At 42.2% G+C, this 26,414-nt stretch overlaps 1 protein-coding gene across 2 annotated transcripts in view; it reads right to left on the reverse strand.

Annotated features, from left to right (window-relative positions):
* LOC138603416 (ras-related protein Rap-2a-like) overlaps positions 1-25,614 on the reverse strand; it is a 31,707-nt gene extending 6,093 nt beyond the window's left edge. For both annotated transcript variants that reach the window (XM_069675179.1, XM_069675178.1), the window contains exon 1: positions 24,910-25,614. In XM_069675179.1, coding sequence (XP_069531280.1) covers positions 24,910-25,223 — 314 coding nt within the window. In that variant the 5' untranslated portion in view covers positions 25,224-25,614. The remainder of the gene's footprint in view (positions 1-24,909) is intronic.
* Between the last annotated feature and the right edge of the window lie 800 nt (positions 25,615-26,414).

Below are 26,414 nucleotides of genomic sequence, written 5' to 3' on the forward strand. Positions count from 1 at the left end.
GTTACAATTACCATTACTACAGCCTTTATCATTACTCTGCTTCTCGCGCTAATTAATTTTTTGCTAATCTTCACACTAGTGTACCACTATTATTAGCATTGTAACCGTAAGTATGTATGACCTGTTGTTGTTCATGTAACAAGGACATATGTTGTTGTTGCTCTCTTTGCCTGTCTCTGTCCTGCATCTCCTTCTATCCCATTTTCGGCCCATCCAGTCGAGGCAGATGGCTGTTCAACATGAGTCTGGTTCTGCTCGAGGTTTCTGCCTGTTAAAAGGAAGTTTTTCTGCCAATGTGCCGAATATTGCTAAGTGCTACTCATGGTGGATTCATGTTGGGCCTCTCTTTAAATAACAAAACAAAGACAAAGAGTCGGTCTAGACCTGCTCTTTTTGTAAAGTGTCTCGAGATAACTCTGGTTATGATTTGGCGGTACACAAAGACAATTGAAATAAATTGATTGATTGATTGATGTATTACATGTTGTTGTTGTAGTTGCCCATCCAGCCAAGGCAGACTGCTGTTCACCATGACTGGTTCTGTTCGAGGTTTCTGCCTGTTGAAGGAGGTTTTTCCTCACCGCTGCTCATGGTGGATTCATGTTGGGTCTCTTTCTTAATAAAAAAATATTATTATTATTTAATCGTGATCAGAATTTATTATAGATTAATAACAGTTCTAGTAATGTGCATCCAAATTCTTCTCCAAATATGGCCTCTTCAAGCTCCAAAAAATCCAAGATAGCAACCGCCAAAATGACAAACTTGAGCTTGCAAACAGTCATCAAATGGACCGTCACAGTGGCTACGTCTAATTCTTTGAGACAGTCTCTGCTCTTGATTAATCAGGTCAATTAGAAAAAATGTCACAATCTGCAAGATGATTCTGCAATTTGGCTCCTAACTGTTTCAGTTGTAGGAGGGTAACCGGCTTAGAAGTAAGAACATGTCCAGTCGACAAGCATTTAACGGCAGCCATGTTTCCTAGATTAGAGTTAGAAACTAAGGGAGAGACGTGGGATTAGTTTCTTCTCTCCTTCATATTTTGGTAGCACAGCTGTCGTCATATAATAAAAAGTTCATTATATTATGGTGTAGAAATGCTCTTTTGCAGTTCGGGAATGTGTTGCCTCTGCATCTTAAGGATGCCCCCTACACTGCCTGTCTTAAAACACCTATTACGATTACTACTTAATACACCAACGCCTATTTCCTGCTTGTATCTGATATTTTAACTTTTGTCACCTGTTGCTTTTAAATTTGCTTTATGAATAAAATAGAATTGGATAAGTCTCCTACAGATATTGTCCATCAAACTTCTCAGCCAACCTAATTGGAGGGCTGTGCCAGATTTGATCTTAATTGTAGTCTGCGCCTTAGACACACAGCTATCAGCTGTTTCTGTGTCTGTTATGTAATCAGAGCACCCTGGCTGTGTTGTTTTACTACAACATTTGGGTTTCAAGACTGACTGTCAATAAAGTTTTGGCACTCTGTCGACCGAAACTTAGAAGAGGGTTGCCTAAGAACACAGGCCTTGTGGCAGTTCTGTCACATGTTTGAAGCATGAGTATGAAGGTAGTCGTGTTTTATTGACTGGTGTCAGCTGTTTACAGTTTGATTACAAGATCATAATTGCTTTATTTCCCTGATACACTGCTCTTTCATAGACCTGACTATAAACTACTGAAGTCAACAGGTGGTTTGGATTGGTAGGCTTAGATCCTCAGCATGTAGTAAGTAGTATATTGTATTTCCTGCAGCTCTACCCTTTACTCTTACTTTAAACCTGTATTCATAGTTTTGATCTGCTCTTAATTTGTGTCTCTAAATAAAGTGTGTACTTCCTATATGACCCATCATTTAATTTACTGTTGCAGTGCTGTTGTCTTATTGTGTGTACAAATAAAGTTATTATCATTATGATTTTGCCTTTGGAGCTGCACAATATAATAACTTTATTTGTAACTGAGCATTAATGGATTTTACTTGGTCGTTACCTCAAGGACAACTGCAAAAAACTACACAATGAACGGTAAACTGGATGTTGAACTGTCAGGTAACTGCTGCTTTTTTTGTCGATTAATTTGCAATGCTGAGAATTAAGTAAAAATATTTTCGTGATTTGATGAAACACAGAAGTTAAAACCTCTTGAAACAGCCTTTAGAGATGATTTAAATGTGGATTTATTCAACCGTTTTCTTTGTGGGCCTTAATGTTTGCACTCATGTAGGCATTGTGTTATATTGCTGGTATGAATGATATTGTATGTATTCCTTGCACTTTATGCTACTTGATTTTGCATTGTCGTGTATTTATGAACAACATACAGTGTACAGATGTGTTGTGTAATCACTCGGGCTATTACAAAACATTTAGTCACATTTTTAAGTGAAACATCAGCTCATATTCCTCAGAAATGGTTTTGTTATTGTTTGAATTTGAATTTTAAACAAAGTTCTGTGCATTCTGGAACTTTGGGCTTTGATCTGTTTGGGCTTTGATCTGTTTTGGCTTTGATCTGTTTGGGCTTTGAAATGTCATAGGATCAACTTAAAAGCTTATAAACTAGAGCTGTGTCAGTTCACCTGAGTCTATTCTCGAGCGCACACGTCACTTCACTCAGAGCAGTCAATTGTTTCAAGAAACTGTAAGAATAGTTCTAAAAACTGAAATTTAATAGCAATTGTCAAACTGAATCCAGCAAGGATCTTTGGTCTGACAAAAGCCAGAAAATTTAGCAGTTTTTTTTTTAAAAAGGCAGCCATGACAACTCCTGCATCAAGCATGTATCGCCACTTGCCTGCTGAGTATGACCTGCCAGATGAGGTCTGGCCTCCAAATTCGCCACCTCCGCCGTTTGAATTACAGCGCCCACATTTATCCAATGTAGGGTTTCCGTCAGTGGACGATGAACTGGCCTTTCTTATGTCCCAGTTAAACATCAGGGATTCTGAGGTTCGACGACATGAACCTGCAGATTTGCCTTGCCCGTTTCCTGCTGTGAACGTTTTTTTTTATGAAACGGCAGACACGACTGCACCAAGGATGTATCGCTACTTCCCTGCTGAGGAGGTTCCACTGCCAGAAGACAGCGACCTTGATGACCTGCCAGATGACCTGCCAGATGAGGTCTGGCCTCCAAATCCGCCACCTCCGCCGATTGAAGAACTGCGCCTGCATACATGTTATGTATGGTTTCCATCAGTGGATGATGAAGAGGCCTTTTTCATGTCCCGGCATGTAAACATCAGGGCTTCTGAGGTTCGACGTCTTGAACCTGCAGATTTGCCTTGCCTGTTTCCTGCTGTGAAAGAAGAAGTGCCTGGTCTGATGCCCCTCAGTCTGCTAGCAGAGATTCCTCTGCCTCCAAGTCCTACACCCGCTGATGACGTGCTGGACATGGGGTCTGATGAGAAGCTGTACCCTGACATGACAAATACCAGGTTTCCTTCTCTGGATGACAGCACTGATACAAAGCATCCAGACATTATCCCAGAAGATGCATTTCCTTCCAACCTCCAAGAGGACACAAACAAGCTGCCCAAGGAGGTTCCATCACCCTCAAGCCATCCACCAGTTGACGCCGTGTTGGACACTGGGCACACTGATGAGAAGAATGCAGATTTAAGCAATGTTGGAATTCTGTCTTTGGATGACGACAGCGGTAAAGAGGACACAAACCAGCTGCCCAAGGAGGTTCCATCACCCTCAAGCCATCCACCAGTTGACGCCGTGTTGGACACTGGGCACACTGATGAGAAGAATGCAGATTCAAGCAATGTTGGAATTCTGTCTTTGGATGACGACAGCGGTAAAGAGGACACAAACCAGTTGCCCAAGGAGGTTCCATCACCCTCAAGCCATCCACCAGTTGATGCCGTGTTGGACACTGGGCACACTGATGAGAAGAATGCAGATTTAAGCAATGTTGGAATTCTGTCTTTGGATGACGACAGCGGTAAAGAGGACACAAACCAGCTGCCCAAGGAGGTTCCATCACCCTCAAGCCATCCACCAGTTGACGCCGTGTTGGACACTGGGCACACTGATGAGAAGAATGCAGATTCAAGCAATGTTGGAATTCTGTCTTTGGATGACGACAGCGGTAAAGAGGACACAAACCAGTTGCCCAAGGAGGTTCCATCACCCTCAAGCCATCCACCAGTTGATGCCGTGTTGGACACTGGGCACACTGATGAGAAGAATGCAGATTTAAGCAATGTTGGAATTCTGTCTTTGGATGACGACAGCGGTAAAGAGGACACAAACCAGTTGCCCAAGGAGGTTCCATCGTCTTCACGTGAACCTCCTGCTGAGGCTCTGTCCGATAGGAAAGACACTCAGCACAGGAAGTGCACTTGTAAGAAGAAGAACATTCAGTCTCCTATGGATGATGACATTATGGACATTAATTCTCCGACTATGGCTGATTACATTAGGTACACTGATTCTCTGTCTATGAATGATGAGGACATTTCAGATCCTCCGTTGTTGCTGCCTCAGCCTGCGAGTAATTGTTCTGCTGTGGCTCTGTTTCATCGGATGGATGATGACACTATGGACATACAATCCCCTTATATGAATAATGGGGACATTTCACATCCTCCTCCTTTGTTCCCCCCGCAGTACCCTAGTTTTTCTTTGGTTTTGACTCGGACGGTGATTCAACAGGTGTTTGCATTGCCTCAGCCTTACCCTTCAACTGCAGGGCCTCAGCGTAATTGTGTAAATGTTAACAACAACCATTCCAGGTCGGTTCCATCACCTTGGCCTCATCCCCCTGCTGTAGGAGCTTTAGGAGGCACCAACAACAAGAGGAAGTTCCAATGTATGAGTGACGTTGGATCTCCTTTCTCAGATGGCCGCAAAAATTGCAACAAGCGGTCCCGGGTGGCTTGCCTTGCACAGCGCCATCCTCCTACTCCGGGGGCTGTACCTAATTCTGGAAACACGGACAGGAAAAGGAAGTCCCTACATAGGAGTAAAAACGGGTCCCCTTCCTTCGATTATGACAATGGCCCGAAAAATTCATACAAGCGGCGACGGGTGACCACGGGTCACCCACCTGCTTCAGGGGCTCCTCATCACTTTGGAAACACCCACCAGCAGAGGAAGAACACAGGGCGTCCTTACATCCCTAATGGATATCGCCGAAAAAGAATAGACCAGCGGCCGCACGTGGTCAGACTGCCAGGGCATTATCCTCCTGCTCCACCTCTTCGTAACTTTGGAAACACCCACCAGCAGAGGAAGAACACAGGGCGTCCTTACATCCCTAATGGATATCGCCGAAAAAGAACAGACCAGCGGCCGCGCGTGGTCAGACTGCCAGGGCATTATCCTCCTGCTCCACCTCTTCATAACTTTGGAAACACCCACCAGCAGAGGAAGAACACAGGGCGTCCTTACATCCCTAATGGATATCGCCGAAAAAGAACAGACCAGCGGCCGCGCATGGTCAGACTGCCAGGGCATTATCCTCCTGCTCCACCTCTTCGTAACTTTGGAAACACCCACCAGCAGAGGAAGAACACAGGGCGTCCTTACATCCCTAATGGATATCGCCAAAAAAGAACAGACCAGCAGCCGCGCGTGGTCAGACTGCCAGGGCATTATCCTCCTGCTCCACCTCTTCGTAACTTTGGAAACACCCACCAGCAGAGGAAGAACACAGGGCGTCCTTACATCCCTAATGGATATCACCAAAAAAGAACAGACCAGCAGCCGCGCGTGGTCAGACTGCCAGGGCATTATCCTCCTGCTCCACCTCTTCGTAACTTTGGAAACCCCCACCAGCAGTCCCAAAATATAAGAAATGTTGGGTCTCGTTCCGTGGGGAATGACCGGCGGCACCATGTCATTCAACCCTCTCAAAGTCGTCGTCCTGCTTTTCCTAGACGCCAACGCGTGAAGCCTAAAAGAAGACGTGCCAGAAAGCAGAAAAAAACTGCTTTATCTGTTCCTGCTTTACCAAGTGTTTAACAAACCTGGTCTAATTAGACCCCCTCCCCTAATAATAATAATAATAATAACAACTATTGTTGTTATTATTATTCATGTTTTATTTCTTTATTGATTTCTTTCTTTCTTTCTTTCTTTCTTTATTGATTTCTTTCATTCACATTCTGGACTTAATCTGCTGCTCTGGTGTCACCCCCCTTGACCTTACAGCTGATGAACTCCCCGTAGCAGACCACTTTCTCCTCTCATTTACAGCGAAACTCACTCTCTCCATCTCCAAGATGCCACGTCTCATTTAATTCCGGAATATAAAGAACATTAACCCCGTCACTCTCACTTCAAGTACCCACTCCTCCTGCCTCCCTGACATTCCCAATCTATCCACCCCTGACAATCTGGTTTCTCATACGCTGGACTTCATAATATTCTCAACTCTCTTGCTCCGCTTAAAACCAGATCTGTTTCCTTTTCCGTCTCCACCCCTTGGTTCACCCCCGATCTTCGCCTCATGAAAGCCGAAGGTCGGCGACTCGAACGACTACACAGAAAAACTGGTCTCACTATTCACAAAGAAATGTACAATAACCACATATTACGTTACAAGGACTCCATTGCCAGCACTAAAACCCACTACTACTACTACTACAGTATAATCACCGCAAAGTCACTGTTCTCCCTGCTTAACAATATCACCCAACCCCAGGACTCTCTCCGCCCTCACTTGTACACAACCACCTTCTGCAACTCCCTTATGTCCTTTTTCAATTCAAAAATCAAGAATATCCACCAGCACCCTCGTTCAAACCCTCACCTCAGCATCTCAGCCGACTTTCACCCATCCACACACCCATTCACCTTCTTCCAGGTCCCCACTCTCTCAGAAATCTCAGAACTCGTCCAGAAATCCAAGCCATCCACCTGTCAACTGGACCCCCTCCCTACACAACTTGTTAAAACCTGCCTCCCCTCTCTGGTCCCCCTCATTTCTGCCATCATCCACTCCTCTCTCACCACTGGAACTGTCCCTACATCCTTCAAAACTGCTGCCATTACCCCAATTCTGAAAAAACATGGCGCCGACCCCTCCAACTTCAACAACTTCCGTCCTATCTCCATTCTACCCTTCATCTCCAAAATCCTCGAAAAAACAGTTGCCTCCCAACTCCATTCTCACCTATCCCACAATAACCTGTATGAACAGTTCCAGTCCGGTTTCCGCCCACTCCCCCACACTCCATTAGACTGGTTCACATCTTACCTCTCTGGCCGCACTCAGTTCATTCAACTCAAGTCCTTTAAATCCACTCTTTCTCCTTCCTTCCTTTCTTAATAAAAAAAAAAAAAATTATTTGATTTGATTGTATCTGATTTAAAAACACTTATGCTTGTTTTATGTGTATTTATGTGTCAAACTAAAACTAAAAGATGTCAAACAGATAAGTTGAGGTATAGGTCAGTACAGATTAAAACTGCAGCCTTCACTTTTGGTTGATTAAACATAGGTATCAACAGGTCGAGGTAAAAAACTTTTCATTCATCCATCCATTATCTCCCGCTTATCCGGGGCTGGGTCGCGGTGGCAGCCTACTCAACAAGGTGACCCAAGTAGTATATTGTATTTCCTGGTGCTGTCTTGTGTTACCCTTTACTTTATACCTGTATTTATAGTTTTGATCGGTTCTGAATTTGTGTCTCTGAATGATGCGCGTGTACTTCATATATGGTCCATATGTGTGTGTGGAAAGCGTAAACATAGTTTTTTATGTGCTGTAGAAATAAAGTTATCATCACGATTTTGTCTTCTGTGCTGCACACTCTAATAACTTTATTTGGAACTGAACATTAACGGATTTTACTTGGCTGTTTTGCATCATGTGCACTAGAACAACTGCACAAAACTTCACAATAAACAAATTAACTTTATGTTTTTATTATTGAATTTTAATTTGTATTTTTACATTTGTATTTTAAGTGTGAATTCTGATTTTGTTAATTTAGTGATAGTACAAAGACTGTATATGTGAATATTTATGTAAATATAATTAGTATGTGTAACTACAAATTATTATAATTGTTATAGAAAAAATTTTAAAAAACTATTTTATAAGAAGATAGTTTTTTTTTATTTTAATTCATATTTTATAAGAAGATATGAAAAGACTGTATCATTTGTTGAATAAAAATGAATAAAAATCAGGAGAAAAGAGATTTTTTTTTCTTTAGCATCTTGCGAATTCGTTTGCAATGCTGACAATTAAGTCAAAATGTAACGTATAAAGTTATGTAAAAAAAAAAAGTTGAAATGTAATGAATAAACTTGAACAACCCACAACAATGTTAAAATGTACAGAATAAAGTCTAAGTTTATCTTACGCCCCATGTAAAGGGTACATTATTTAAATAGTAAGATGCTTCTACAAATGGGAGGTCTCACTCCGTTGTTATACTCTGTTTTTAAACCACACAGGACCTGTGTTTTCCAGAGTTAAACTACAGATTATGATTTTAAATCTATTTCTTTTTTATAATACTCTTTATTTAGTCAAATTTTAAATTTATAAAGAAAAAAAAGAAAAAAAACACCATGACAGAACAAAGACAAAAACAAGAAATAAAACATAGTTGGGGCACATCAAGATTGAAGATAATACATTTCCAGTTGAAGTCCATTAATGTTCAACAGTCACAAGAAGATAGCGTCATCCCCCTTTGAGACAAAGTCCGTCCATTTCTCCCACTTCTTCTTAAGGGATACTCCTTTAAGTTTTAGAGAAAAAGTCATCTTTTCCATTTTGTATATTCCTTTTACTATCAGGCTCAGGTAAATACCATCTCCTTGTTATACATTTTTTAGAGGCAATGAGCAGTATCTTACAAAGTCTTTTTGCATAATAAAATTCTCGCTTATCAAACCAAAATACAGAAACTTTACATCATTAGGTATTCCATAACCAAAAATCTTTTCCAGCGTTACACAAAAATTAACCCAAAATGTTTGAATTTTTGGACACGTCCAAAAGATGTGGGAGTGATTGGCGTCAACGTGCCCACACTGTCTCCAGCATTGTTGATGAGATTGAGATTGTCGGCTTTTAATGTGTGGTGTTATAAAATAAGAAACTAGATTCTTCCATCCAAATTCTCTCCACTTCTTTGAACTTGTGAATGAATGCTGTGTGTCCCACAATGAACACCAGTCCTCCCTTGGTATTTCCAGATTGAGTTCTTTTTCCCATTTCGATGTGTTAAACTGTGTTGTTCCTTTTCTGTGTCTGAAAACTCTGGTATAGCTTCGAAATGACTTTCTTATTATTCTCTCTGTATGCTTCTACCAAAATATCTACAACTGGATTGCCCTCCTCACTTATTTCTGGTTTGATCTTTTTTTCATAATAGTCTCTTATTTGAAGGTATCTGAAAAAATCTTTGTTTTGGAGTTTAGATTCCCTCGATGGTTCGCCAAAACTTTTGAATTGTTTACCCCGAGTTAAGGTACATACAGCTGTAACACCTTTATCCCACCACTGCTTGAATCCAGAATCACAGAGACCGGGTTTAAACTGAGGATCCAAGGCAGGCCAGGTTAATAATTTGATGTCCCCCTCCAAATGATACTCTTTTACAATCTTGCTCCAGATGTTTGATAATTGAATTCTTACAGTTTTGGCACAACCTATTCATTTTGTCCCCTAGTGATGATTGAAGTAGGGAAGATTCAATATTAATTTCTATGTCCTTCCATCTTGCCTGGTAAAAAGGGCAACATGCACAGACCAGGAATCTCACTTGAGCTGCATAAAAATACTGCCTCAAGTTAGGCAGACATAACCCACCCTCATTTTTATTTACCAAGAGCGTTTTATACCTCACCCTTGGTCTCTTACCAGCCCAAACAAATCTTGATATCAATTTGTCCCAGTATCTGAACTGTGACTCTGGAACCATGTTAGGGATAGATTGAAATAAGTATAACAGTCTTGGCAACAGGTTCATCTTAATTACCTCCATGCGAGTACAGAAGTCCCAATTAAAAGCTGATCCCGACTCGTAATAGGTTTGCTTCGTGAATCTTAGTTTCTTCTCAATCTTATTAGCAAGAATGTTATCTATTTCTTTCTTATCATTGAGATATTTTGTAAAGTTGCCTTATCTTTGTTGTTTTTATGTTGTTGTTCAAGTGTTCTTAATTTACTGACCAGCTCCTTGTAGTTTTCCTCTTTGATTTTTTTTGGTATGCCATTCTTGATATTAATCTACCCCTCTTTTGATAGGGTTATTTAAACCATTGACATTAAGGGACGCCAACTTCACACTGTTGTATTGTGTTATCTTAATGGACCAAGAAAAATAATAAAACCAGTGACCCCACAAGCGTTACCAGAACATTGGTATAGAATAGGAAGAACAAAATGAACAGTTGACCTCCAAAAAAAAGGGAGTTTTCTTACCCTCCTCTATATTGCTCCCGTTGGGAGATCAGGGGAAAAGCCTCTTAAATAAAGAGGGCCCTAATATAGGAATGACTTTCCCAGTCATCCTAAATGAGTCCAACGTTTTTTCTTCGGGATAAAACTAACAAACACAGAACTCCAATAGACAAAAACTTATAGCGGGTCATCACATTAAATTCGGTATGAAGAGAACACAGGAGAAAAAAGAAATAATAGCCCTACCGGTTTTGTAACTCAAAAAATCTGCTTCATCAGTTATTTATCAGAGGATCGTTGAAATTCTTGTAACTTTCCCTTTGCTCGAAGTGCCACTGCTGTGTTGCATCTCCTGGTCCCCTCCTTGCGCCGCTACTCTATCGCTGTGCGGAGCCGAGACTCCGGTGTCGAATCCTCCGCTGTGGTAGCTGGAGCCGCCTCCATAAGCCCGCGTACCACCAATTCCTCCTTTACCTCCTTCGCAGTGCTGTAGGTCGGGTTTCCCGAATCCCAAAAAATCTGCATCTTGGTAAAGGGTGTCTGGAACCGGATGCCTTTTTCTTTTAAGACTCTTTTGGACAATCTCAGTAGCATAGTCATGGTCAAAAGAGAGAGTTTTGTTTCCCATGGAGATTTTCTTGCTCCAAGCCTCTCTCAAGATCCTCTCCTTGGTGGAAAATTCAAGGAAGTTCCGAATAATTGGTCTTGGCATGGCTCCAACTGCAGATTTCGGTGCCAGAGATTGGTGCGCTCTCTGAATGTGCAGATTAAAGTCAATCGGTAGTTTAAGTTCACGTTTAACAAGGTTTTCAACAAAGTTAACAACGGACTCCCCCTCCTGCCCTTCTGCCACACCGTAGAGTCGGATATTATTTCTCCTCGATCTAGATTCCAGATCTGTGAGCTTTTCTTGTAGATTTTTTTGGTGTTCAAGGGAGAGGATAAGAGCGTCATTAGCTTCCAGAGCAGTTTTCCAGCTTCTCCAAGCGCGTTTCTGCTTCCTCCACTCTTGCACCCTGACGCTGCTGTTCGGTGACAAGGGAAGCGAGTCTCTGATGAATATCGTGTTTAAGATCATCTAAGTCCTTTTTCACATTGCTCCTCAGAGCTTGCCCAAATGCGTTGAAATCATCCCTCATTTCTGATTTCAGGCCTCTGGTCTCTTTGCTGATGTTTTCTAGCCCAGAGTGGATTCCTGTGTCACAGCTAGCTAGGACGGTATTGTCACGGTAGCCATCTTCTTCTTGTTCGGCAGTAACAACAGTGTCGTCCACCTCATCTTTCTCCGTGTTTTTGTTGAAAGTACTCCAAGTTTTCTGACCCTTCTGTCTCTGTTCCCCACTCATTCCAACAAAATAGTTGCACAACTTTAACAATTTTGAGTTTTGGGGATATTTTCTCGTTGGTCTGTTGGGAGCTCTGGTGTCGTGCAGCCTACCTCGCCATTGCGTAACCGGAAGTCAGAAACATTGAATCTATAAAACTAACAACTAGGAACAGAGCAGTACAACATTGTAGCATAACATATCAGAGAAAAATGGCCGCTGTGTGAATATGGTCAACATGCTTTCAGGCTTCTTTGCAGAGGAAACTCGCTTGAAATGCCAATGACTTCCCCACAGCTTGACATTTTCCCCCCTGAGCCACTGCGCTGTGCAACACACACACACATCCACACACAAACACACACAGACAGCAGCTGACCTCAGCAGGACAAGCATCTTGCATGGCCTGTGTGTTTGGAAAGCTAGAGTCTAGAGGGTGTGAAGTGTGAACAAGGAGAGCACCATGCAGACAAATGCAATCTGACAGGTTTGCAGGAGAAACTCTATATATAACTACAAAGACACAGGGAGAGCCAGCTTCTCTGGGGTGGGGTGCAATGGGTGGGGAGTTTGTGTACAGATTGTTTGTTGCAGCATCAAACTACCACCTGCCTCCACGCCAGATGAGGAGAAACTGAAACTACTCAAAACAGCAGGAAGAGATGTTCCCCCTGGCTAATATCATGTAATATTGTGGTAAATGTCAGTCACTGTTTTGGGTTTTACTGTTTCTACATTACAGTTTTGCTAGCTGGAGTGCTTTTATTTTGAAAGTTTAAAGCTGCACATGCCTAAATTCTGCATTGCAATGAAACAAATGACAATGTGTAAAATGAAAAGTTTCACCTGACTTCATGAAGCTTTAAGAATTAGCCTGTTAGCCTTTTTTGGCTAATTGTTTTGGTGTTATGGCTTGAAACGTAACTGTTTTGGTTGCTCTCATTAACCCTGATTCCAGCGGTAAAAGCTACCTGTACAGCTACAAACAGCAGATAGACAAAATTAGCATTAGCAGTTAGCAGCAAAATTAATAAGCGGATATTTTCCTCAGGAAATTGTGGGGACGAAATAGAGCTTAACTAAGAGTAAAGACCGGATTTGTAGGTAAGACAGAAACACAACTAATGCTAATGTTTTTAGCTTGTTCCACTTAAACTAGCCAAACAAAATTGCAGCTTTAACTACATTAGGGCCTGTGTCCACTAACAGCAGCACCCACAACTTCAATTTCAGAGTACTTCTCACTGATGCTTACTGTTGCTAGGTTACAAAGGTAGTCTCACGGCACCTCGGCTTCCTTGGTAGTGACTGTTAAGTCTGTTTTAAATTGCTCTGTATGCCTCATATTTGCTTTTATTACAAAGAAAACATTAAAAAAGGGTAAAGGAATCGTGTCCTGGCGTTAGCAGCAGCTCTACACTTGGAAATTGTACCCTCGGAAAAAAGAAAGGATTAGCTTCTCCTCTGCCATTGTTGTTTACAAAGATGATATCGTAAGTCCCGCCCCTTCTTGATTTTGATTGGTCGATGAGGGAGAAGTGACATTGATGAGCGCGGCGGTGTTCCAAAAGTTGAACTTTTTTCAACTGAGAGCACAGAGACAAAAAACAGCCAACGCCCAGTGCGTTTCTGTGCTAAATGCTGCAAACGCATTGATTTTGTATAAAAAAACAGGCACTGCCAGAGCAAAGAAAGCCGTTAGTGGACACAGGCCCTTAACATACAGAAGATCTAAGCAGACATGCATTCACATATTTTATTTACTTCGTTTTCCAGTCATAATGAGTTATTTCTCTAGACTTATTTGTCTCATTACCTCAGGATAACAAAGCTGGTTTTCTCGTGATAACAGATGGCAACTGGTCACTGTGATATTACAGAGCAGGACATGCCATGCTGCCATTGCCCACACTGATGACGCAAGTTAAGCCTGTCTCTATGTTTGTTTTGTGCTTTTGAAACTCTGGGAATATGAGTTACCATCTGACGTTACGGTGGAGCAGCATTGTTATCTCGAGATAAATAAGTCGTGATCTCTAGAAAACAACCGGGAATTACTTGTTATCACAGGAAAACAGAGCCAATAAAATGTATGGATGCATGTCCGCTTAGGGCTTCCATATTAGGGACTTTAAGCAGCGACGGCTGAGGGACGGCTACAGCCTGTGAAACACTCCAACAGGTTGCCATAGTGATAGAAATCTAATGTCACTAAGCTACGATTTGTTCCTGACTGCTGCTGGCAACGGATCACATGACTACAACAAACAAATCTTTAAGAAATATATTAATAATCCATACAACTACTAAAGGTAGAATATAAACAAAATGACAAATACGATGAAAAACGTATATTACCTGCTTACACTCTGACATTGTACTGACTATGGCAGGAGTAGACAACTGGGCTACAACGATAGGAAGTGCGCAATGCCGTAGCGTCCCTTTAACCACCGCTGTCCCTAGCAACTCATACAAGGTTTCATGTCGTATTTTAGAAAAAGCTATCCACATTTCTTTCTCTGCGTAACCCTATGAACATCCAAGGCTGTCTCATTCAAGGTCAGAGACCCTCTTTGGCATCTCTTTGACGCACAAGGTTGCAGCTGTCTAGAGTCTGTTTCAAGGTACCTTTTGGTGCCTGTTTTATGGCTTAATTTCTTACCGATGTTAACATGAAAAGTCTGGTTTGGTTCAGGCTAAAAACTACTTGTTAAATAAGACAACCCAAGTCTTCTGCAGTGCAGAAACAGTCCGCCTTACTACGCCTCAGGTAAGACCTCTAAATTGGCTCACAAAGGAACTGCTTTGTGTAGGTTTAAGTACAAAAAGTGACTGAGAACAATATACTAATAATATAAGTACAACATTTAACAGACACTGTTATTCCCACAGTCTCAATAAAGCAGTTCTTCATGATCATCACAGCTTTATTCTCGGGTTACTGTTTGTTTTCTGCCTGGAGTGTTTTTACTCTACATACTGAATGAATATAAAGTAGGAGAAAATAACAAACACAGCTATCTTGTTCCTCGTCCAGCATGAGAGCTGGCACCCGTGCATTATGGGAATTATCGGCACAGTTGGAATGTGTTTGGATTGCTCGGCTGACACTACCAGCTGTGTGAATATGCGGCTTTTGTGTTTTCGAAAAGTCAGTGGGAGAGGAGTTGTGTCGGATTTATGGAACAGACAACAGCAGGTGGCCGACAGCTTATGAAGTTATGCGATGATATCATGGACGGTAAAAGCTGAATTGATTCGAACTTGGTGTAACAAAAAAAAAGATGGTAAAGTGCTGAGCTCCAGATTTTGGAAGGCATCATTTGTGAGAAAGCCACAGGTCGAAATGCTGCATCCTCATAAATGTACGAGGCGTCTCGAATAACTTTTGCTGATACACATTTGACCTTTAGAGCTCACACAACCGCCATCTGCCTCTGCAGGGTGTTTTTCCAACTGTTGGGAAACACAAACCCACCCACACACGCAGAATCAGTGTTTATATCTCCTCAAAAAAAAGGAGATAGACTCTACATTTTCCACTTTGCCTCGAGGTACAACAGCCTTATTAAAGCTACCTGCTGTGCTAAATAGCTGCAGTGACGTCACAAAAGCATTTTCACGAGCCTCACAGAGCAAACAAACACATGCAACACACAAAAGAGTCTCCCACATGAAGCCTGCAGCCGCCTCTTTGCTCTCTGCATCTGCTCTTAATTAGCAGTTGGAGCAGCTACACCGTGTGACAGCCCGGCTAACGCATGTATCTGTTGTTGAAATGGACATAGAACATACAGCGCCTACACTTTCTAAACTCCCAAAGGGTGTCTTAGCGGGAAAACAAAGTTATTGCTAATGTTTTGTAGCACCTTGGCTACATAAAGGAGAAAACAACATAACCGCAAACATTCCTGTGATAAACAGACAAAGAGAGGGCCTGCGCGGCAGATGGAGACGAGTCTTTGGAGTCTTTTTTATGTTCAAACCCCAAGCTTAATTTCCATCTTTAATGTTTGAGCTCAGCGCTGCTCCATAATCTTATTTTGTTTTAATGCAGATGCACAGACAGTATAGGCAGTATGGGAGTCACAAGACAAGTCCTCATTAGTTTTTATTACTGCTGTTGTTCTGTGCAGTAAATAAACAGGAACTTAATGTGAGATTTAAGTTTATTTATTTGTTTTATACGGAGTGAGAACGGTAATGAACGTCACTATAAAAACACAGGTATGTAGTAGTTAGCAAGAATGCTTATTAACATCCATATTCCCATAGCAGGTAAATAAAGAGTTGGCTTTTGGGCTTGTTTCAAATAAATGTTTACGTTTGTAGTCCAAGTAGTATTGACCAATCATGTATCAGTCTCAACAGTCTGTGTTGAGAGCAATGACTGTTTATAAAGAAGGACGACACGTCTCCATCTGCTCTCATTGCACAAAATTGAAGCCAAATAGCCCCAGTGATAGGCGCCGCATAAGAATGAGGAATGGGACGCACGATCATGGCAACACATGTTGCCTGGAAACCAGATGGGCCATTAAATCTAATCAGAAAAAAAGCCGATCTCCAGCATGTGTGTGTGTTACAGTGTTTACATATTTTGACAAACTATCAAAAGTCAGTCATGAACTCTGGGTAATTCCCTCAGGAAAAAGCTGTGTCCCAATCCAGGGGCTGCAGCCTTTGAAGGAGGCGGTCCATGGAGGATGCTCCATTCAGAGCCTGCTTAGACCATTAAACCCGAACTGAAATGAGACAGTCTGGTCTACCCTTGTATCACCAAACGCCGCTCCTGTCGCCGAGCAACAGGTAGCTAGCGGGCTAACTAGCTAGCATAACTAACGTCAGTGAGTAAGTTAACCTATTATCATAAAGATAATTTGTTTCAAGGGCCCTTTCGCTTTCTTAAACATGTGCAACACTGGCTATTCAATTGAGTTGAAACCAAAAACTTTTAAATTTTAAAGGCCATTTTGTTTGAATTAGCATGCAATGCATCTTGGGATAAGATGGGCCGTGAAGAATGCACCCGCGGGGATGGGGAGGACACATTTGTTGGCCGCATCTGAAGGAGCCTTCGAATTGGGACAGCTTTCAACGCACTTCTCTGACGCAATCGGCCTTCAGAGGCTGCGGCCGCTGGATCGTGACACAGCTAAAGTCTGCAGAAATGCGGACTTACGGAAAGTCCGAAAAAGGGCTCAGGAAGTCTGCAAGAGAGCTCTCATGCGCTTAATGATTTGACAGTGGGACAGCCCTAAGCTCTCGCACACTTAGCGGTTCAAAGTCTGTGAGTCCGTGAGTGTTGATTTCGAGATTGGGCCTCTACGTTTGGAACCTGCAGTGTTTACATTCTTCTTCCTCCTTATCTGTCCAGTTGCTCTGTACTCTTCTTGGCTCATTACTGCCACCAATTGTCAATAATTAGAAGAGTGTGTCTTACTTCCTGTGTTTGGCAGTTAAGCGAGACAAGTTACTGTAATACTATTATTAACCCCAGGAAACAGTAGTGTTAGGGAGTGCAGTTTCCACTAGTAGTAGGAAGAAGTGTTGGAGGGAGGCCTCTACTGTTAGTAATGCCTACACTCCAACTCACTCAAAACAATAGAAAGTGGATTTCAGAGCAGGTCACAACGATGGAGAGACATTATTTTAACAAGATCTGAAGATGCTTCTTGTTGGGAACTAGCAGAAAAAAACACCACAGTCGTGTCTTTTAAGGTCTGTTGGATTTCTGTAACTTAACTTACAACTTGGACAGTTGGAAAAAAGTCGTCATAAACCAGGCAATGATGACTATGATGACTCTGTAAACATTCCCTGAGGATCTTGAATCACAAGGAATCTCTGTTTTTTCCGTCCGTGGCTGAAGGTGATAATCAGATCATAGCGACAGAACTTTTTCCTGCAGAAATTCAGATTTTTTTGCACTTTTTTCTGCGTATTTAGAGGGATATATTTGTCTTGTAATACTATAAAACAGTTACGGGTTGCATGTATGATCTCCTTATTTTAAATACCCCTAAAAAGTTGGACACATTTGTCCCACAGTGTCTTAGATTGTGTTGAAACAACGCACAGATGTGTTGACAGATATCTGAGAGCTGCCAGAAAGCTACAAATCAATTCTGAATATGATAAATGGCGGAGAAAGGAGAAAACACTTACACAAGCACAGTGCAGTAAATATGTTAAGCTCCATCACTTTACACACACACACACACACACACACACACACACACACACACACACAATGAGCACTTTACTGTCTCTCCTTAACTCACATTTTAAACCGAGCTGCCTGCTTTAGCATATCTCTCCTTCCTGATGCCAAACACTAAAAGCCTGAGGTCAGGAAGTTGCTTTGTACCTACACCAAAGTGCCCCCTGGGATACGTAGTTTTGGTCTCTCTAGCCTATTCCCACTCAACGGTGCGTGATGCTCACCTCCTGCTATTAGACACAGCATCAGTGCAGCGTGAAAACGCAGCTCGCCTGCTTTGAACTGTCTTCCTCCTCCCGGGCAAACAGAACTATAAACCTTTACATGCAAGCCAGGAGATTATTAGATTGTGAGGAGGGCTACACCCAGATGTTGTTTTCACAGATAGCAACTGACATAGGCTTTATTTGGTTAGTGTGAGAGGCGCTTTGGTCTACAGAGAGCCTGCAGAGGAGAAAGTATGTCAGAGACAGTGTGTTCTGGCTTAAACATGCATCAATTATGCACATATGAAAGGAAAAGCACATCAAATCATCATGGCAGAGCGTCTGGTACAGATTTCTTTAAATAGTCTTGCTATTGGATGAAAAAAATTAAAGGCATAGTTCAGCGTTTTTGAGGTGGGGTTCTAGTAGGTACTTGTCCAAAGTTTGGACGCTAAGTAAGGACCCAGCCTGTCCTTACATAAACTGTTCTCTGAGATGCATTAAATGGGCTTTACACGCTCAGGTTTATCATAATGTGCAGGAAAGGCTATCCATGGGGTGAAGAAATTAAGCGTGAACATTGATTTTTGTTTGTCAAAGAGAATTCAAGGACAGAATTACTGGAGTTTCTCTGTACCAAAAAGAGTGCAGCCAATGTGGAAGTGTCTTCCACTGGCTGCAGATTGAAGTCCAATTTAGCCTACTTCTCACTCAATAATTTTACCTCAGTAAACATTTTCCTAACTTCATCAATACAGCATGATGTTCATTTAGTCAATTATGGTCCCATTTACAATAAAATAGATGACTTAGGGCGTGGTTACAAAGTTGCTATGACTACAAAAGGCATCCAAAATAATATCCCAGTAACCATGAACTACAAAGGCACCTTGCTAACCAAGCTAGCACTAGCATTTGCTTTGGTCTGGACTTGGCCTGGGAGTTTGGACGCTAAGCTATGTACTTCTGTGGATGGGAGCAGCACCAAAACACATGTTTTTTTAGTCTGTATTTAGCGTGAATATTTCACACCTTTATCACAACACTCTGCCATTAACTGCTGAAACAACATCTGGTTATCTAAACTTAACTTAGCTAAAACACGAGCCTGACTATTTCCTAGCCAAGAAATGCTGTCGTCATGCACATAACCCCTTTTCAAACTGGTTATTGTCAGTGTTAACGTTTAGTTTTTGAACACATATTGGGAAGCTAGCTGTCTCCCTCTGTTTAGAGTCTTTAAGCTAGGCTAAGCTAAGTGGCCACAAACTCCAATAAAATATTTACAGTACAGGCATGAGAGTGGTATCAATCATCTCATCTAACTCTTAAGTGTATTTCCCATAATGTCCAAGTATCACTCTGCTCTAAGTGTGCTTCCTGCTTCTCGCTGCACCTCCTCATGAATGTACGTCAACACAGTGTAAGTGATATGTGGACTGCTGGAATATCACAGCAAGCGGCCAATGGTTTCTAGCACCTGCACCCCACAGAGCAGTAAGATATAGGTCCCTTCCCATGCTTCCCCCACAGAGAGCCCTGCATAAGCATTCTGGTTTATATGTCTCCCTAATGGAGGCCTGATGTCTTCTTGGCTTCCAACCCAACACAATCCCATTACGTTCTGGTGAGTGGGCACATACTATATCTCCGTGTGGTGCTGCTGCTGCCTCAGCAAGAAGTTTGGGAGGAGGGAGGCTGATCTCCTGGAGACCACTAATGGAGACCAGGAGGTTTTTTTTTTTGCTTAAAATGGACACGCAGTGGATGTCTGTATATGTTTAAATGACCAGCCCAGCCTGCCCTTACATAAACTGTCCCCCATCCATGGGGTATAGAAATAAAGCCTCAACAATATCTCTAAACATCAGCTTTTTTTTGTCAAATAATTATTTGGTCTAAAGGAAAATTACTGGATATTTTATATAAACTACACCACAGTTAGAACTATGAGATACATGTCAGCTGTGTCATTTTGATTACTCCTCCATTTCTTCTGAGTGACATCGCCAATTGTGTCAGGAGACTGACTCATCCTCAGATGGTCAAGGGGTGAGTACATGAGTGCGGGAAGTCCTAACTCTGCACTATATGAGTCCTGCACTATATTTATTGTATGATATTGAGCACAGAATAGATGAATGTTGCTGTATAGATTGTATGTAAGAAGTGGACGTAGCCTACAGCTGCTGTGAAAAGTGCACCCGGTGTGGAGGGGTGTTAAACCGGCATCCTTACTAATGGCCAATAGTAGTCTAAGAGAAAATTAGCCTACTACTGTTGATTCATCAGCTCAGTAAGCATTTTCCTAAACAGTTTATGGTCTCAATCTCTAATTTCAAGCCTTCTATAATACAGCATGATGTTCATTTAGTAAATTATGGGCCCATTTACAGTAAAATAGTTCACAAAGCAGATATGATTTAGGGCGTGGCTACCAAGTTGCTATGGCTACAAAAGGCATCCAAAAGCATCCAACATAATATCACAGTAACCATAAACTACAAAGGCACCTTGCTAACGAAGCTAGCACTAGCATTTGCTTTCACACCTAAAGTCTGTTTGTTTAATCTGAATCAAAGACCAAATTGTTACAGTGTTGGAAACTGCTTTCTGATTGGTCAGAATTTCCACGTGGGAAAACTCCCTGAAGTAAACAAAGAGAGAGACAGCACACTCCTCAATCACACTCATTTGGAAACGGGCCGAGTCTCTTTTTTCTGGCGGACCATGGTTCTGTAGTTTGGTCCGCACCAGAGTTCGAATATGTCTTCACTCCTGTCCAAACGAACCAGACTTTCAGAGTAAAGTCCGAAAGTCTGCAACCTCTCACTCCTCTCCACCTTCTCCTCCAAATCCATCACTTCTGGCTCCAAAACAAAAAAACAAGATTCCCGCAGCCATAATTCCAAATCAAGCCTTCAGAACAACAGTCAGGTAAGCAATGGGTGAAGTCGCCATGGTTACGCCCACTTCTTTTAAACAGTCTACACCAATGACTGTACATAAAGATGGACGACGCTTCTTCATGTACTCTCATTGTCCAAAATTGAAGCCAAAATACCTCCGAGGCGGGCCCTGCCATCTGGTGCAGAGACGGCGAGGATGTAGCCACTTCTGCTAACCAAAACACACTTAAATTACCGGAAAAAAACAGAAAGGATCCTGCATGTCGGCGTGTTTAACAGCAGAACAGCTTCTTGTGTTGGTCTGAAGCAGACATTCACTGTTATGGGAACTTCAATGATTAGTGTTAGTGTTAGTTACATCTCCTTTCGCCGTTCCTCCTCTACTCTGCTGATCCAGAACAGATCGGCTGCAGGAGCCCCATTTGTCAACAGAGATGTCAATCATGAGGTCACACCCCCTTTTTACAGCATGAAATAACTAATTAAAACTTAACTTCTCACTTGGACATAAATCAGCATGATAAGAACTAACTATAATGACAGAAACCATGTTTGAGAAAAATTGTATTTGGTGTGCCTTTTGATTTTATAGTTTGACTCATGTCCCACCTGTTAACATGGAGGAGGCGGGCTTTATGAGCTATACTGCAGCCAGTCAGCAGGGGGCGACAGAGAGGGTTTGGCTTCACTTTTAGGGCGCTGTCATGTCGGCCATCTTTTTATACAGTCTATGGTCTATGCTCAAACTCAAACTACGTGATAGAAATGTCTTTAAAAAGTGTGATTACTGTTTCAAATGTCTCCTTGCATGCTCAGAAGTGTAGCACAAAAGGGTAAGTTTTTAAATTACATATAATTTGTGACTACACAACACAGAAAAGAAGCAAATCTTCACTCTACAGAAGCATAAAACATTATATTTTGGGCCCTTTTTGCTTGGACATAAGGTAAAAATGAATAAACTACCATCAATCAAGATATCAAACACATCAAACCTACATTTATTACAGGGGTTTTGGTCATTGTGAGAATTCAAGAGCTTCGTTGCAGCACTGGACATACAGTAACAGTCCCTGCTTCAGGCCCAGAGCAGGGTAAAATAACACTATGAAATATTCATAGGCATACACTTGAGGACAGGGATGGCTGGTGCAGTGTAGGCAGCTGCGTTGGGTGGCGGCTGTCTAGAGGCAGCAGAGCTCCGTTTTTTTTTTAACCCATCGTTATTTTCCTCATTTCAAAGGAGTTCCCTCATGCACTCGTCCCCGCTGCGCCGCGTCAGCCGTGACGCTCTGCTGCTTCCAAGTCGGCCTGTGACGTCTGAGCTACGGGAGCATTCAGTTCACTCCGAGGATGGAGGTGAAAAGCACTGCACCAAGCTACACGGGGTTAAATTATGAATCATTTTTACACAAGATGCTGTTAGACAAATAAAGGTGTTTAAACGTTCTGTTTTTGTGCTATGTAACTGATGAAAAGCTGCAAATGGCACAAGACAGACGGCTAATCAGAGTAGCACAGCAAGGGACAAAGAGCTTGCAAAATTCAGCCTCTATTTCCAAAATCAGAGCTGTGCTATCACAACATTTCTTTTACTGAAGTCCATCTAAACATGTTCATAATTAAGCAGAGCCAGGCTAGCTGTTTCCCACTGCTTCTGTTTTTATGCTAAGCTAAGCTACCCTTCTGGCTGCAACTGCATGAATAAAAGTGATATGTGGGCGTGGTCTTATTTTGCAGACCGATTTCTATTCAGGTTAAACTTTCAACGACTTACATGTAAATAAAAATACACAGATAAAATCCAAGGTGTGCTAAAACTGAAAACTCTTTTACATATTTCACAAATGAGAAGAGAATTTAAACTCTACAAAGCAGGAATTTAGCACTTTTGCTGGATGAATAAAATAGGGAATACAGGGCCCCAAAATAGTCATAATATGATAACTGTCCTGCATCTCCACATGGAAAACTGAAACATAAAGTAATTGAAAGCGTTGTGGATATAAAATATTAACAGAAGGGCTCCTAAATACTTAAATCTTCTATCTTTGCTTTTATTGTGATAATAGAGGGCTGGGTCGGACTGGGATTCAACTTTGCCCCTTGCTAGGGTTCTTGTCTGGACTGGCCAGAACCAATCGCCCCCTGCCCTCGTTAACTTTTATGCAACTCTATTCGCTTTTTTGGGCCATAAAGATCCTTTCCTTTAGTTTCATTCAACTCCACTCTTTGTGTCTTTATCTAACTTCTTGCTTAAAGGTATAATAAGTACCAAATACAATACAATATAAATCATCATTTAAGGGCCTTTGTACATATGTGTTGGTGAGTGTGTGTGCAGACCCTTGTGAGACCCTTCCCTCTGCATCTGTTCTGTTGTTTTGCTTTGCACGAGACGTTTACAGGAGGGGCGCTGTTGTGGTTCCCTGAGCCAATCACAGCGTATAGGTGAGTGTGGGAGTGGTTCCAATTAGCAACTGGGCCCCAATCAGACCGACGAACATGGCGAAAGAGTGATGTAGAGCTGGCCTTCTTTCTGTTGGACAGGTAGATGCCTCAAACCGGGCAGGACAAGCTAACTGGTGGTTAGCATGCTAGCGCAAAGGTAACCGTGATGCTGTCTGTGTTAGCTCGGTGGTGTGGGCGTGTTCTCGCACAAGAGAGTGAGAGTGAGCTTCTGGTGATGACGAGCCCAGGAGGAGGAGCCTAGCTTGAATGTGTTGTTGACAAAATGCAAGGAAACATCCTACTTATTATACCTTTAACACACATTTATTTAAATGAAAATCTTCAAGATTATTATTCTAATCTCTGACATAAAATTAAAGGATCCACTGGAAGGGGTGAGGGGAGGAGACAGCTTGGTCGTGGTGTTGTGGCCCACTAGATGGACCGGCCCATTGTGCAGGTGGTGCAAATAGCACCTAACCAGCCCGAGCCTCAACACAGGGCCCAAAGAGGACTCAAAAAAGGGTCTTGTAAACCCCTCAGAATATCTCAAATATATCTTCAAAATTGCTGATTGAAATGCCTCTAATGTGAGGTCTTAACCAAATATCCTTTGTCATTCATGTGGTGTGATCATATCTGTCTAATAAGTGTCCTGACGTGGCACAGGAACTACTCCACATAATCCAGTCAAGCCTACATTCTTAACTTGCAGGCTGTAGTCATATCTGGATTCTATCAGTGTCATTAAACAAATTAAGCGAGGCTCGAAGCCAAAAGCACCAATATGTCACTACGAAAAGAGAGATCACAGTTTTTCTCCCACTCTCTCTCTCTCTCTTTCTCTCCCAGCCGTGAGATGAGCTCAGTGGATTTGTTGAGTAATGGACTGAAGTGATCAAAGCCATCCAGAGTTAGTCATGTGTGAGAGACAGTGAGAGGTCAGCCGGGTTGATATATGACAAGCGAGCCGCAGCTGGGCCTCTTATGAAGAACATATGAGCTGGTTGCGGCTTCTCACGGAAGCGCTGGAAAAGATCAAGACGGAGAGGAAGAGCAGAGGATGCGAGTCTGAGACGATTCCAGGGCTGGATTGTGAAATAAATCAAATTTTTTTTGTGGTTCTTTTAGGTGCGATTATGAAATTTTAGGGGCCCTAGGGAGGTTCCAGGGGGTACCCCTGCTGCATCAGGAGTAGTTCGATTCACATTTTGTCTTACTATAAATCAATTAGAGGGTGTTAAAGGATGATTAAGCTAATTAGAACTTTCCCTTTTACCGAACACTCAACTTTTGGTGTCCATATTGCCCTTAAGAGGCCTTAAAATAATGAATAAGCTCTTTCCTATTGCATCAGAATACCTTCACAAAAACAATGGTGGGTTATAATGGTGACTCACCGTTTCACCCTGATGATCTGATCCCTCATGGGCTTGATGTCCTGAAAACTTTGCTGGTTGACCAGACTGTAGACCAGAATGAAGCCCTGGCCGTTCCTGATGTAAAGATCCCTCATTGAGGCGAACTGCTCGGTCCCGGCTGTGTCCAGGATCTCCAGCACCGACGGCGAGGAGTCCACCTCGATCTCCTTCCTGTAGAAATCTTCAATGGTCGGGTCGTACTTCTCTATAAATGTCCCGGTGACAAACTGGACCGTCAGGGCGGACTTCCCCACCCCTCCGCTGCCGAGCACCACCACCTTATACTCCCGCATAGCGCTCCTTTGGATGCATGCAGAGAATAAAGTCTACAGCAGCGGATAAAGGAAACGCATCCCCGTGCTCTGTATCCAGGACTCACACTACGCTACAGCCATGACACAGTAACAGCTTACAATAAATGAGATGCTCCTGCAGCTACAAAGGCGGGCAGATTGACAAGATGCTGTAGCATTTAGCCCTGAGATACAAAGCCACAGCCTCTACTGAAATATTCCCACGCTATCTTGCAGGGACACCATTCCAGAGGCATCCATAATGCAATAAGGCGTCGGTGTGGTAAAAATAAGATTGGCTATTATTAGAAACAACTAGACGGCACATCTTTTTATGCGCCGACAAAACAGAAGGCTAACACTAACACATTTCTCTGCACAGTGGGGTACAGGCGAGTTAAAGGCAAAGAGCCTATTTATCCTGAAGGAGGCTTCAGTGCTGGGAATCCACGCCTCTGGAGTCGGTGCATCCACTGGATGTTGCTGTTTCCTGGAATATATGGAGAGTGATTAGTGCCACAAAGGAAGAGAAGAAGAATAAAATAATAAAGGAGGTTTGTGACAAAGCTGTAAAAGAAGCAACCTTTTTACGAGAGAAATTAAACTAACATTTAAGAAAATTATCTTCATATTTTTCCTCATTTTGGAAAATTACAATAAAAATGAAGACACCACACCTACCAGAGAGGGAAATTATACTACAAGATGAAGCACAGTTACAAACTTCCTCCAAATGTGTGACCATATGGACAGGAGGGGAACTGTAGAGGAGAGGGGTAAGCAAACGTTAGCTTGGCTGGCGGTGCATCTGGAAATACAATTAAGTGGGATATTACTAAATGCTAGCTATGGCTATGCTTTGGCTAGCATAAAAACAGTCTTAAGACAAAAATATGATTACCAGAAAGATGTACAGCCGACTTCTTTGAGTGTCTTTTAGTACAGCTGAATGCAGAACAGATTTCTCAGGTTGCAGTTGTGATGAAATGTCAATCATAAGGTAGCCACGCCCTATTTTACTCTAGACGTGACCTTAATTTAAAGAAAAATAACATTGTAGGAGCCAAAATGTTTATTTGTTTTGGCTGTCCACGCTCTTTTGATGACCATCACTTGCGTTAATTGTCACATGGGTGTGATTTTCATGTTATTTACTGGTTCACTTGGCAGCGGGGTCAGTTCTTTCTTTGA

The sequence above is a fragment of the Semicossyphus pulcher genome, unplaced genomic scaffold (genome assembly GCF_022749685.1).
Source record: "Semicossyphus pulcher isolate SPU_LCO1_2020_fin unplaced genomic scaffold, fSemPul1.0.p SCAF_24, whole genome shotgun sequence".
Lineage (NCBI taxonomy): Eukaryota > Metazoa > Chordata > Actinopteri > Labriformes > Labridae > Semicossyphus > Semicossyphus pulcher.